Raw genomic sequence first — 15,745 nt, 5'->3', positions numbered from 1 at the left:
AAAGAATTATATTTCTGGAAACCATACAGAACTGGTCCTTCTACCATCCTGCAGGTTTTTCTCTTCTTCTTTCTTCCTTTGGGAAGTTTTTATGCTAGGTGCTATTGCCCTTTTGTCATCAAACGAGATCTGGGTACTTACCGCCTTGCATCATGGGATATGGGGCTGCCTCGAGCTGGTAAAAGTGACTCTCGAGCTTAGCAAGTGCCGAGTCGGAGCCGAGGATCGGCTCCGAACCCATCAAGCAAGAAAGAAGGCGAGAGAAGACAACTAACATGGAACGTTATGGTAGGTACATAACTTCTCATTCTCTGATTTCCTTCCTTAGTCCTAGATGGCACATGTTATGGGTGTACTTTTGTATATATGTATTTTGTATATATGTATATTTCTTACTGCTGTTTAGTAATTGCAAACAAGATCTGGGCAATCTTCCCTAAGCATGATGGGATAGGGTATAGCCTCGAGCCAGTGGAAGCTCTTGAGCTTTAATATAGGCCGAGTCGGAACAGATTCTCAGTTCCAGCCCCAACCAGCAAAGAAAGTAGGTAAGATGGATAGCAAACATGGAACGTTATGGTGAGTACATAACTTCTTATTCTTTGAAGGTTGGCCAAAATCAGTTTAAATATTTGAGATAACTCTTGGTGAATTCATCTAAGACAAGACAGTTATTCCTAGAGAAGGCAAACTGCGCCCACCCTTCTGAAAGTGTTTTTTCTACTTGCACCCCTGGAATTACTTTAATCATCTCAGAGATTACTTCACTTAAGAAAAAGGGCAATGTCTCGACCACAAGGACTATGGGCAGTGGATCTGCACTTCATCCAGGAGTGCAATGTACATGTGACAGCTAATGGCCCAAATCTTTGTGACACCACTGTAGACTCTCTTTATACCATAGGCTTTCTTTCTATTCTACTTCTTTATGCCTTTACTCTGAATTAACTCCTCTAAGGTCCCTCTCTGTATACTTTCTGTTCCTGTTACCATATTTATAATGTACATGTATCCATTATGTTTTCAGTTTGTGTTCTGTGGTAAACTCTCTTGTTTTACTGCATATGTTTGCATGCAGTAAGCTCTACTGTTTTCACTGTATATCTTCCTTCTCTCTCTTTTTTAACCCGTCTTACTTTACCTTTCATCACTGTTTTTGCATATTGTAACTTCACCCTGTGCTTTTCACCCTCACCTACCCTCATTTTTGATCTGTGATTTCTGTTAACTTTCCAGACATCATCTGACATTCTCTGCTGCATCTACTGAATTAAATGTCTCTGAACACTGTGTGCTTTTTCAGTCTGTATTCTCTTTCTGCATATATATATATATATATATATATATATATATATATATATCTGTTTGCAGAGAAACATTTACAATATAGCAGAGTAAATCTGTTTATACAAACTGTAGGCTTGTAGAAAGCCCCTGAATGTTGTTTACTTATCTCTTTTTTTTATGTTGTTCATAAACAGGTGGATCAAACTAAGTTTTCAAGATATGGAAAGATTATTGTTTTGCATACCCGAGCTGTACAAATACCAATGAGATCTACTCATACCATTCTCAGTCTGATACACTCGCGAAAAAATGTTGTAGAATTCTCACAAAACCAGTGCTGTGGTAAAAGTCTCCCAAAGAAGAAACATTGTAGTTAATGTTTTAAAGAAAGGAAGTAACTACAGATTTAACAACAGTGATTTTGGCAAGACTATTAATATGCCTTCCAGGCTGGGACAGTGGATGTCACCCAAAAGCTTTAGGGTTGGCTTGCAGCACCTAAGATACTGTAGTTGATAGGGAATTAGACATAAATCAAAGAAAAAGAAATCATATATTTAAACATGCATAGTGATAATATGCATACATTTTATTTCCCTTGGACATCTGTTGCTTTTCGTAATGGCAGCTTTTTTAACTTTGTAATTTTTATTTCCCTCAGGCAAGGATGTAACTGTGAACGGTGCAGCGGTGAGAATACCAAAGAGGTATAGTGGTAATGGACTGCTGTTGGAGAAAGCTGGAATCTTTCTAAATCTTATATCCAAAATTGGACTGACAGTCCTTTGGGATGGAGGTAACTAAACCTATTCTGAATTTCTAGTCTGTGTCATATAAATATCTCTCTTTATCTATATATGTATGTATGTAGGTATTGTATGTATCAATATATGTATGTGTGTGTGTATATATATATATATATATATATATATATATATATATATATATATATATATATATATACACACACACACACTCACACACACAGACACGCACACACACACACACACACACACACACACACTCACACACACACACTGCCTGTTATACCTTAGGGACTTTCTGTAGTTTCAAAACTATAAACTGTAAACTATAAACAGTGAAAGGTTAAAGAGGAGAAATGTATAAAAGAAGGCTATCTTACAATAAAGTAGTGCTGGAATGGATTAGAACAGAAGGATCACCATCATCTTCTTTCGGCTGTTCCCATTAGGGGTCACCACAGTGGATCATCTGTTTCCATTTCTTCCTATCCTCTGCAACTTGCTCTGTCACACCAACCACCTGCATGCCCTCTCTCACCACATCCATAAACCTTATCTTAGGCCTTCCTCTTTTCCTGTTACCTGGTAGCTTCATCCTTAGCATCTTTTTCTCAATATACTCAGCATCCCTCCTCAGCACATGTCCAAACCAACGTAATCTTGCCTCTCTGGCTTTGTCTCCAAACCTTCCAACCTGGGCTGACCCTCTAATATATTTATTCCTCATCCTGTCCACTCTCATCACACCCGGTGGAAATCTTAACATCTTTAACTCTGCCACATCCAGCTCAAACTCCTGCCTTTTTGTCACTGCCACTGTCTCCAACCCATATAACATAGCTGGTCTCACTACCCTCTTGTAGACCTTCCATTTCACTCTTACTGGTACTCGTCTGTCACAAATCACTCCTGACATTCTTCTCCACCCACTCCATCCTGCCTGTACTCTCTTCTTCACCTCTTTTCCACACTCACCATTACTCTGAACTATTGATCCCAAGTATTTAAACTCATCCACCTTCGCCACCTCTACTCCTTGCAGCCTCACCATTCCCTTATCCTCCCTCTCATTCACACACATATATTCTGTCTTAGTCCTGCTGACCTTCATTCGTCTTCTGTCTAGAGCATATCTCCATCTCTCCAGGGTCTCCTCCACCTGTTCCCTACTCTCACTACTGATCAGAATGTCATCTGCAAACATCATAGTCCACGGGGACTCCTGTCTGATCTCGTCTGTCAATCTGGATTAGAACAGAAAGATAATAAAGTCAAATTGGTATATGTATATGTATATGTATATATATATATATATATATATATATATATATATATATATATATGTATGTATGTCATACAGCTATATACTTTTTGTTTCATTTATTCATCCCTGATCCTGTTGAGAGTTGTCACTAATTCGTTGAAAGCTATGCAAGCTACTATCCATGCCATCAGCATTATGCCAGTCAGGTATGTCAGCCTAATATCCCTGCTGTCATGTCTACAGTACTAAAGGCAGTATAAAACACATGAAATCAGCTATGCAAAGGTACTATCACTACTATCACCATTATAGTACTAGAGTTCCTAGTGCGATCACTAAATCAGCTGTGGCTACTAGACATAAATTCTTAAACTAATAGTAATTCAAAGAAGCATATGGGTCTAGTAAGCCTACCTGGATAATTAATAAATAAATAACACATACAATAATAATAAAATTACACTAATGAAGAATTATGAATTACCTTCAAAGTGAAGGATTTAGTGTAGAAAGTGCAGTACAAGTAAAGTCACAGCATGATGGCACAATGAGTGACCACACTAAGGAGAAACAGGTGGAACTGGAAGCATCTGATAAATTGCTACATGATGATCCTCTGGAGCCTTTAGTATGAAACCATACAAAAGTTCAGTTTGAGTTGCACAGCAAGGGAAGGAGCAGCAAACAGTGACAACTCTTGATACAGGCTATGTTGTGGAGTGATGGGCAAGTGAGTTCCCATATGAAGGAGCAGCATATGCCACAGGATGCAGATGAATAGGATATGTCACAGGAAGGTGTGGACTTCTGTGGAATGCCCATTGGAAACAGTGAGTAAATAATGTGTTCTGTGTTTAGAAGAAAATGATCTAAAGGAAAAGCTTTTCGGTTTAATTGAGCTGGATAAACATATTAAGCTCGATGAAAAAATGGATTACAGAAAGTAAATAAGACCCAAAATGTTAGAAATCTGATAAAACAGATGAACGCACTAATCAAGATTATTAACAGAAATGTATGTGATATACCAGAAGTAAATAGGCTGTATTACTGTGTAGCTAAATTATTAACAGATAAAGTCTTACCACAAAAACATGGGCAATAAGGGAAAGGAAGGGGAGAAATAAAATGCTATCATGAAAGCATCAAACAGAGAAAACTGTAAAACAATTAAGAAAGTTTCACTGTTAGAAGAATATGCAAGAGGAATCAGATCAACAAAAATACTTAGAAAGACATAGTAAAAGCAACACATGGTCTCAGAAAATACCAGGATCTATCATACACTATTGCAAATAATAAACTACAGCTAGCAACACAGGCAGGAAAACTAAAAATATATGCAGATAAATATAAAGGAAAAGTACAGAATAAGCAATTCAATGATGACCCAAAACTGTTTTATAGAGAACTGGGAAACAAAGCAAAAGGAATAAAAACACACAAAAAAATGGAAGAAATGGACACATTTTGGAGAAATATTTATGAAGATCCTGTAGAATGTGACAAGGATGCTGAATGAATAGAACATTTAAAAGAGACAGTAAGGAGTTCAAATCTACAGGATGTGAAATGGGAAGAAGTAATGGCCATAGAAACTGAAAAAAAAAAAAAAAAGAAATGCTCCTAATTGAAAATCCCAGGCCCAGATGTGTAGTTCCTAACTTCTGACTGAAACTATTAACATATTTACACAAAGATTTAGCCTTGAATAAGAATTATTTATATGCGCATCCCAAACAAATATCAACCTGGTTAACAACAGGAAAAATGATACTCCTTCAAGAGTGACTCTGTCATCCAGCCTAAAAACTGTAGACCAATACCTTTCCTTCTAGTGATGTGCAGAGTGTACTGGAATTGATGCAGACAGAGTGTATAATCATTTAGAAAAAACTCAATAATGCCACTAGAACAAAAGGGTAAGAAAAAGAAAATCATATAGGAAGGAAGGATCACTTGTTGCTAAATAAAGCAATAATAGTGAATTATAAAAAGGGAAAGAATCTATGGCATGGATAAATTATAAAAAAAACATTTGACAGCATTCCATATTCATGGTAAAGGGAATGGTACAGGTGTATAAGATACATTCTTCATTGATCAATTATATCACAGTGACCATGTAACAGTGGAATACCAATCTGCAGTTAAACCAAGACAGACAAAAAAATTATTATGTCAGGAATAAAAATTTAAAGGAGGATATTTTAGGGTGATTCTTTGTCACCACTGTTGTTTTGTCTTGCCCTTAATACAATAAGCTGTTCATAACAGATTAGGTCTTGGTTACAATTTCACTTCCAGAAAACATCCTTGCTTATAGACTTCTCATGTACTTTTTGTGGATGACTTAAAACTGTATAGCTCATCAGATGAGAAGTTGAAAGCACAACTGTGATTTAAACTTTCTCAGATGATACAAGAAAGTCATTTGGTCTTGATAAATTTGCAAAAGCAAAATTTAAAGTAAGAAAGTTGCAGTACCAAGAAAATATCAATCTGGGTCAGGAATGTGATATAAAGGAACTTGAACAGGACAGAGTGTATAAATATTTGGTAAATGATAAAGATAAAACATGAACAAATGTGAATAAAATTCAATAAGGAATACATCAGAAGACTAAAACTAATATTGTAAACAGCCCTGACATCTAGGAATAAAGTTCAAGCTATAAATCCATTTGCTGTCCCTTTTCTAACTTGCAGTTCTGGTGTGACTGACTTGCCTCGAAAGATATTAGATCAGTTGGACATTTAAACAAGAAAACTGCTGTGTGCTTACCAAAAGATACATAAAATCAGTGTATACCAATATTATATATCCCACACTCTGAAGGACTTAAGGGCCTCCTCAAAATTAATTACATGCATAGATCTGCAGTCATGGGACTGTATACATATCTGCTGACCTCATCAAAGCCAAACACAGTGAAAGTTTTAAAACATGAGGAGAGGAAGTTTAAGATGACCTCTCTGCTTAGTTTAACAGAAGCACTCTGGTGTCAAGCAGGATGAAAGCAAAACCAGAAGCTGACAAAGCAATTGAATGGGCCAAAACACAAAAGAAAGAATATAAGGAGGAGGCTCAGCTGAGAAGGAAAGAAATGTAGAAAAGTTATAAATATAGTGGAAAGTATAGAGATCTCCTAGAACAACCTCATACTGATCAGGATTTGAAGCAGGAATGGTCAAGGAAAGGTGAGTTGAAACCAAAGATGAAAGGCATACGTTGGAAGTCCATTGAACATGCTGGAGAAACAGACAAATGTAGGTTCTGTAAAAAAGAATTGGAAACAAGTCACACATCTTGTTGCTGAGTGTGATACACTGATGACAGATGGCCTGTAAACTGAAAGGTACAATAATGTGGCAAGATTGTCGCTTTGAGGATTGTGCAAACAGTACAATAAAGAAGTAGCTGAGAAGCATTGGAAATATGAACCACAAATCATTGTAGAGAATAATGAAGTGTATGTCACGTAGGATTACCCATTATCAACAGTTCAGAAAATAGATGCAAGAAAGCCAAATAAAATAGTCCCATGAAAAAAAAGACAAAAGTAGCATTGATCATTGAAATTCCTTCACCTAGTGATTACAGTGCCTCACATACAGAGAGAACACAAAGTCATAAAATATCAGGATTTGAAGGCAGAAACAAGAATTATGTGGAAGGAAGACACCCAGGCAGTTTCAGTAGTAGCAGGAGCAATGAGTCTTAAAGAATCTATAGTTGTACTTAGATATGCTACCAATCCATGAAACTCTGTATGAATTGTACAGTGAGTCAATTCTAGGTACATTGCAAGTGCTGTGAACAGCACTTTTGGCTAACACCACAAGTGTGGAACAATACTAATTTCATGATCTTTAATTATACCCTCTCTTTAGAAATGGAGTTCTTTCCTGACATGGTATTAGAAGCCCAAACAAATTGGCGAAATTAAGCCATGAAGAACTCCTTATATAGAAATAAGGTATCCTTTAGTTAAAATGTACCAGCATTTACTGTGAACTCTAATTTTGAATGTCATTCTGTTTCTCTTCACTCCTAGATTTTGTTTTTAATTTATTGAATTGTGAACACTACTTTTCAAGACAGAAAAAAATATTTTTAACACAGATAAAAATTTAGTATATCACATTCTCTAATCTAGTTTCAATTACTTTTAACAACTTAAAATGTTTACTGCCTTATGCTTCCTGCTTTCTTGGGGAAAAAATTGGCTTGACCATGGAACACACTACTGGTCCCATGGTCAGTTCTTCTTCCAGCCAAAAAAGAAAAAGTTAAGCAAACAGTCTTTGCCACCACAGCAGGCTAGCAATTTCCTTCAGTCACAGGTGGGTGATTCTACTGTGGCCAAAGCTTGTTCCTCAGACTACTCATCTCTTATCCCGGATCCCTCTGATGTAGCACCTACAGCTACTATGGACCAGGGGTTAGCCACATCCTTTGTGGCCATTGGGGTTCCCTCAATGGGAAAGGGAGAGCCACTCTTGTCTGTCCTGGGAGAGGGAAGATGGAAGGCTTCCCTGCTTAGTCAGAATGTTGTGCCCGTCCCTGGAGTAGCTGCTGTTGCCATTAGCAATACTAATGACCCAATTTTTCCTGTCAAAAATAAATATAAAATTAAACAAGTATCTAGTCCTCCCCAAATGTTTCTAGAGAAAATTTGTTTACTAGATTTGGCTCAGTACCTAATTTAGGCTGTTGATCCTTCATGTAAGGTGTTTGTTTTTGTAAAAGAAAGACAAATGACTCTTTTCCTGAAGAGATTCATTATTCTGAATGTGGACAGGAAGATGAAGGGACAGGTGCAGGGTTTTCTCCTCGGGTTTCTGATTTAGACTGAGAGGAGTTCACAGTATCTGACTCTCCCTATTGGAGCTTCACTTTCTCTGAGACTATTTTCAGAATGAGCCAGAGTTTTCAGTCCGAGAATGTTTCTCAGTCCCTCAGAAAATACTATGAGCTGTCACAGATGTAATTTCCAGAACTTTCACTCATTCCTCCAGAGCTGTCACTCCCTGTATTTTTGCTGACAGTCATCCTGATGCCCCTAAAAAGGCTGATAAACACGCATCCCAAACCCGACCAGGCAGCTATAGCTTTTGTTATACCCACTGCTGCTAAACATTTAGTTAATTCCAATCCTACACTTTCTGACAAAGATGGGAAAATAATTGATAAGTATGGGAAATTAGTGTATGCTTCTACAACTTTAATTTTCAGCATTTTGAATTATCAGGGTCATATATTAAAGTTTATTCTGACTCAGTATGAAAGTATATGAGGAATATTTTGTCTGCATTTTCTTCTTGTGAGGGAAAAATATGCTTTAAATCATATCTCTCAACTGTCCCTGATTTTGATTCAAATTTTAGCTCTGTCCCTCTTAATCCCTCCCAGAATTGGTGACTTTTGGAGAAAAGGTAGTGAATTACACTTAATAAATAATGGCAATAGTTAGTTATAGGCATCTTTTACTTCAGAAAATGTATATTCATTATTATTCTTTTATTTTAAAAAACAAAAAATGGCCTGCACTCATCCAAATGAGGTTAGACAATTTTAATGAAGCAGAAAAATAAATCTCATCAAAAGATGAGGAACATACAGACCGATTTTGGCATGATAGCCTTTATCAGGGTATATAAACCTTAAAGTGCACTACTGAATAAGTACTACCTCAAACATTACTAGACAAACTGCTGTTGGTTGATTATGAATGCTCATTAAGACCAGGTAAGAACATCCCACCTAATCTAATTATCCAAGATTTCTCCTTCTCATTCAAAATATTATGCCATCCTGCCTTATTTATCCTATTGCCCTGAATTTTATCAATGATAACAAACATAAATTGTGCAGTAGGATGTTTAATAGAATGATTATATCAAGCATTAGAAATATGTTTATTTCTAATGTCACCTAAATGTTCAGAAATACGGGTCCTAAAGGGACGCAAAGTTTGTCCCACATAAAAAGCAGAACACGTACATGTCACCAAATATATAATCCACTCAGTGCTGCAATTCCCAAATATATAATCCAGTCAGTACTGCAATTCCCAAATATATGCATATTATACATTTTGGAAGTATTATTACTTGTAGACTGTTTATTATTCAGTTCAAATTAGCATTGTGAACAATGCCCACAGGATACACAGCCAGTCAAAATATCCCCACCAGTCATCATTTGTTGTGAATTTTTATAACTTGACTTTTTCTTATAATGATTAAATACACCACCCAGTGTTTTACCTTTTCTGTATAAGAAAAGACATCTGGATGTCAAATTATCACACAGCTTATCATCAGACAACAGTATACTCTGTACTATATTGATAAATGCAGGTGTATTTCATCTATATCTGTTGACTAATCTAATAACATTATTAGCTGTGGATTCCTTATTCCTATATTGTAATAATTGAGACCTATCCTGATTCTTACAAATTTGAATAATGCTGTCCCTGTTATATTCCATGTGGCAAAATCTGGTAATCATATCAAATTGTTGTTGTACAAATGCTGTTCAGATAAACAAATTCTCCTAATACGTAAAAACTGTGATTTAGGAATATTGCATATACTGTGTTTAAGATGGTAGCTAGAAGCATGTAGCATTGTGTTAAATTGAGGATGTTTGTGACAGACATTACTATCTAAAGTACAGTCACCTTTTTAGTAATATCCACATCCAAAAAGGATATCTGGTTGGCATCATATTTGATATTGAATAAAATGCCCCACTTATTTTCATTTAAATAATGAACAAATTTAGTCAAATAGTTTAAGTCTGACCTCCACACCATCCAACAATTGTCCAAATATCTGCGGCATATATCCATCTCATCCAAATATCTGCGGCATATATCTTATCTCATCCAAAAATAGATTATGACAAATATATATATATTCCTCCAAGTAACCCATGAATAGATCAGCATAAATGGGGGCACAAAAAGCCCCCATTGCTGTGCCTTTAAACTGCAGATAACACTCACTATTTAAAAAACATTTTATTGAGCACATGCTCTGTTAAGCACAAAAGGAAAGTACTGAATCCAGGACTATATAATGGTATATGATAAAGTCAATACTCCAATGCCATCAGACCTACCCAATGTGGTATATTTAGTATATAATGCAGTTGCATCTAAAGTACACATATACCAAGCTGGTTCTAATTCCATATCTTGTATAATGTTCAAAAACTCAGTAGTGTCCTTAATCCTGGATTGTACAAATTTCAGTAATGGTTTAAGATATTTGGTGAGATACACCGACAATGGTTATGTTAATAAGCCATTGCCTGAAACAGTTGTCCTAGCTGGCAGTTTATTTAAATCTTTATGTATTTTTGGCAACAAATATAGACATTGTGGCAAATTGTCCTGAACACTTAGATGAAAGACCACATCCTTACTGATAATTTCCATCTCCACTATTGACTGGATCCTCACTAACTCCCCTAACCTCTACCACAGTCCAGCTACCTTACCAGACTAAGGAACATTCACAAACTAAGGAAAAACAAAAAATAGCGAAAACAAACTGGAGCTAATACCAAAGAAAACCAAATTTAATATGAGCGCTTTCAGAAAAGACAATGCTTCTCCTTCATCAGATACATAGAAACGTAGACTTTCACGTGCTTTTATACTAAAGCGTCGTCTCAATTAATTCATTTAAACAAACATATGATGTAATGTGATCCTATCTCGCCTACATTCTCTACAGATGGGTTCGGAGCCAATCCTCGGCTCCGACTCGGCCGCTATACAATAGAACGCAGTCTCTTATTGGCTGAGTTACCTCATATCCCAGGATGCACCACTACCACTTCCCCAGATCTCGTTTGCCACTTTCCAGTATAGACGTGGTCTTGGACTTGGCTGAGCTAAGTACCTTTAGTCAGAAAACTTTTTCTGTCTGAATTTTGGTAAAACTTACCCAAAAGCTGTTTTAACAGCTATTGTTGTTGTGTGATTGGTTTTTATATATTTTTTGTGGTAAATTGTGTTTGTTTGTTAGTTTACAGTCCCGTTTAAGTTAGAGGGGCCTAGCCCTACCCTAACGGTCCCGTTTAAGTTGGAGGGGCCTAGCCCTACCCTAGGCGTTTAAGTTAGAGCCTAGGTTGTCTGTGTTAACTTGTTTTTTTCTTGTAGTCGGTGTTTAGTGTTTTTAGAACCATGTCTAAAGAACATAGACCATCCGGTTTTAAAAAATGTATTAAATGTAATTACAAAATGTCTATAACAGATGACCATTCCTTATGTGTTTATTGTTTAGGTTCCAAGCATCTTCAGGAGTCCTGTAGCATTTGCCACGCTTTTTCCTCTCGCGTCCTCCAAGAGAGGAAAAATAAGTTGATCTTGAAAGGGCTTATTGCCCCTTCCTTTGAGGAAGCCCTATCTTCCTCTTCTTCTTCACTTTCTGGGAAGAAGAAAAAATCTTCGGCTCCTACCAGCCCGTTGGATCCGGCAGCAAAAAAGTCTCGGCAGGCTTCTCCGTCGGCTCCACGGACTTCGGAGCCGAGGGCAGAATGGTCTGCCTCGATGTCTCCAGCCTCGACTCCTCGGGTTTCGGAGTCGAGAGCTCGGGCGTCGAGAGGCGTGTCACCTTCATCGGCTCCACTGCCTTCGGAGCCGATGGGGGTTGCCCGCTCAGACACTTCCCCTTCGGTGCCGAAGTCCACATCGGCTCCGAGGGAAATTGCAGTTGTAGTGGAGTCTCCCTCGGCGCCGATAATTCTTGAACCATTACGGAGCCGGTCCCCCAGTCTTTCGGAACCGGCGGAGAAGTCGACTCGGACCCGGTCGGTCTCTTCTCGGTCATCGAGGATGTCCGATTTGGACTTAGACAGGGTGCTTCAGAGGCTCTTTCAGTCTCCAGTCTTCGCAAAGTTGATCTCGGCTCCATCCCAGTCGGCTCTGGAGCCGATCTCCCATCCTGCTACATTGATTCCTCCTCCAACAGCCTCGGCGCCGTTGGAGTCGGTGTTGGTGGAACCGGTGGAGGTTATTGGGTCAGTTTCGACCCTAACTTCAACCCCGTCCCTCAGGTCAGGGTTCGGTACGCGGACCTCCTCTGTCGGCCCCGGGGGGGACGCTTCGGGCCCGATTCTTTCGGTTCCGAGCCTCCCTCTCGGTGCGTCGGCTGCAGGGGCTCCGACTGCTGTTGTGGTCTCGGGGGCTGGACCTTCCCAGGACTCTGGGGGTCCAGCCTTCGATGCCATGAGAAGTGCCTTGGCCAAATCCTCTGTGGCCACTTCGACCTTTTCACCACCACCTTCCCTGGGCATGGAGACTGGCGCCTCTGCAATCCCCCTGTCTTACGACAACGGAGCCCCTGGGCCTGAGGTTACCCCCATTGGGGGTTCCCTTCTTCCTGGAGGTCCCTCCGACACGCTTTCGGAGGAACCTCCCAGGAAGAAACAGTGTAAGAGGAAACACGTCGACTCCCCTGATGAGTCTCTCACCTCGGACACCGACCTCGATGATGCGGAGGGGTCCCCAAAGTCATCCTCGGAAGATGTCTCCTTTGCGGACATCCTGGAGATCCTCAAACAACGAGGCGACTGGCAGTCCAAACCCCCTTCTGCTGAGGAGTCGGTCTTCCTCAAGGCCTTCGGGGCTCAGCCCTCCGCCTCCTGGGTGTCTCCGCCCTTCGATGACCTTTTGGATTTGATCTCTCGAAGGGCGTGGGAACACCCGGATTCTGTGGAACCGGTGCCAGCTTGCCCCAATAAGTTCCTCTCGGCTCCCCCGGACAAGGACTTTTTATCTAAAGGCGTGGCTGTAGATGCTATGGTGGTGGCATCTGCCACCCAACAAGATGTGGCAGAGGCTTCGACGTCCGTCCATCCTCCTAATAAAGAGTCTAGGAGCATGGATCGGTACGGCAAGCGTACCCTTTCTTCAGCGGCCTTTACGTTAAGGTCTCTGAATTACCTGACACATTTCACCAGACTACAGAGGGATCTGATCAAGGAGCTTTCGGATACCCTCTCTGGTAACTTACCTGAGCAGTTGACCCAGACGTTTAACTTCCAGTTGGCTACCCTATCTTCATTATCTAACTCGTCCATGAAGCTCATTTCTTATGCAGCCGAAGGAGCGAGTAGGGCGGCGGGAACAGGTGTTGCTCTACGGAGACAAGCCTGGCTACGCCTGTGTCACTTTGCGGAGGCCTTTAAGTCTTCCTTTGCCAACGCCCCCTTTGATGGGTCCTCACTGTTTGGACCCAAGGTAAAGGACACATTGACTCATTGCGAACAGGAGGGTAAGACTTTAACTGCCGTAGGAGCCCGGTTTTCTGTTCCCTTCAGACCTTATCCCAAGGCTCGAAGAGGAGGGAAAATGTGGTTCCGCAAATCTCAAAAGCTTTACTCGTCGCAGCAGAGCGATTCCCCTCCTAGAGGCAGAGGAAGGGGAAGTTTTTCAGGGAGACGCCATCCCAGAGGCGGCGGAGGCCCCCGCAACACTGGAGACCGCGAGTCCTTTCGTGGCTCCTCCTCCTTCCAGCACCCCTGAAGGAGTACCCGACTGTGCAGCTCCGGAGCCAGTCGGGGGTCGCTTTCCAAAGCACCTAAAGGCCTGGGCAAATATTACTCAGGATCAATGGGTGCTTCGAATCATCGCCGGAGGTTATACCATCCCCTTTGTTCAACCCCCTCCACCAGTCCAAAGAATCCCAGACCCACCACCCAGTCAATGGGATCATGCAGCCAACGAAGTATCAAAGCTGCTTCAAAAAGGGGTCATCCAACCTGTCCCCGCAGACCAGGCCGGATTAGGGACTTACTCAAGATTCTTTTTGGTGCCAAAAAAGACCGGGGACTTGAGACCCATTTTGGATCTCAGCAAACTAAACCAATTTGTAAAAAAGTCCAAATTCCGGATGGTCACTTTGCAATCCATTCTCCCGCTTTTGGAGAAAGGTGTTTGGATGTGCTCCATAGATCTCAAAGACGCCTACTATCACATCCTGATAGATCAGGCGTCGAGGAGACACTTACGCTTCAGCCTAGGAGACAGTCATTTTCAGTTCCGAGCACTGCCCTTTGGTCTCACCACAGCCCCCAGGGTGTTCACCAAATGTTTGGCGGTGGTGACTGCTCACTTGAGAAGTCTAGGATTCCAGGTGTTTCCATACCTAGACGATTGGCTCCTAACTGCCACCTCCAGGCATCTACTCGGAGAACCTAGCAGCCACTATCACACTAGGCAACTCCTTAGGAATCACCTTCAATTGGTCAAAATCTGTATTGCAACCATCTCAGCGTATTCTGTTTATTGGTGCAGAAATAGATTCAAGGCAGATGCGAGTCTATCTCCCTACGGAAAGAATAGCGACGCTCCAGCTTCAGGTTCAGGCTCTGCTCCTCAAACGCCGTCGTGCTCCAGCAAGAATGGTCCTACAGCTGTTGGGCTCCATGGCAGCCACCATTCTTCTGGTCCCCTTGGCAAGGTTGCACATGAGGATACTTCAGTGGCTCCTATCAGTCCAGTGGTCTTATCAAGACCTTCCCCTCAATCACCACATACTGATCACAGACACGTGCAAACAGGATCTTCGTTGGTGGCTTCTATCCTCCAACCTGAATCTAGGGCGACCCTTCGTTCCCCCACTCCCCTCTGCCACGTTGACTACGGACGCCTCCCAGACAGGGTGGGGGGGACATTATCTGGACAGGTCAGTCCAAGGCACGTGGCACTCCGACGAGAGTCTTCTCCATATCAATATCCTGGAGATGAGGGCGGTGCTTTTAGCGTTGCAAGCACTGCACGATCACCTCCCCCAGGGTACGATTGCCATTCAATCCGACAACATGTCGGTAGTCTGGTACTTAAACAAGCAAGGAGGAACCAGGTCCTACCCCCTTTGCAGAGAAGCCATGAAAGTATGGGATTGGGTGATCGCTACCAAGCGTTTCCTAGTGGCAACGCACATTCCGGGGAAATCCAACGTGATAGCCGACAGACTGAGCAGAACTATTCTCTCACCTCACGAGTGGTCCTTGAACAACAGAGTGATAACGCAGATATTAACAAGATGGGGAGTTCCTTGTTGCGATCTCTTCGCAAGTCCCCTCAACGCGAAATGCCAACACTTCTTCACTCTGACCCCAGTTCCGGGGGAGATTCCCAAGGATGCTCTAGTCCACGTTTGGCCCTCCGGTCTACTATATGCTTTTCCACCGGTTCCCCTTCTCCCCAAGGTGATTCAGAAGGCGATTCGCTTGAGAAGCAAAATGATATTAATCGCCCCATACTGGCCTCGACAAGTCTGGTTTCCCTTTCTTCACAGATATGCATTGGAGGGTCCTTGGCTCCTGGACCAAGTTCCGGACCTTTTGACTCATCAGTCAGGACAGCTCCATCAGTCCCTCCATTCATTGAAGTTGGCAGCC

The 15,745-nt window shown here is 41.1% G+C and overlaps 1 protein-coding gene across 1 annotated transcript in view; it reads left to right on the top strand.

Moving 5' to 3' along the window:
• Nucleotides 1-15,745, top strand: part of LOC122797804 (SCO-spondin-like) — a 4,708,783-nt gene that overhangs the window by 796,639 nt on the left and 3,896,399 nt on the right. The window contains exon 23 of the mRNA XM_044066325.1: nucleotides 1,949-2,083. Coding sequence (XP_043922260.1) covers nucleotides 1,949-2,083 — 135 coding nt within the window. The remainder of the gene's footprint in view (nucleotides 1-1,948; nucleotides 2,084-15,745) is intronic.

The sequence above is a fragment of the Protopterus annectens genome, chromosome 3.part1 (assembly GCF_019279795.1).
Source record: "Protopterus annectens isolate FY-2018-M chromosome 3.part1, PAN1.0, whole genome shotgun sequence".
NCBI classification, from domain to species: domain Eukaryota; kingdom Metazoa; phylum Chordata; order Ceratodontiformes; family Protopteridae; genus Protopterus; species Protopterus annectens.
This window is presented reverse-complemented; position numbering and strand designations above follow the sequence as displayed.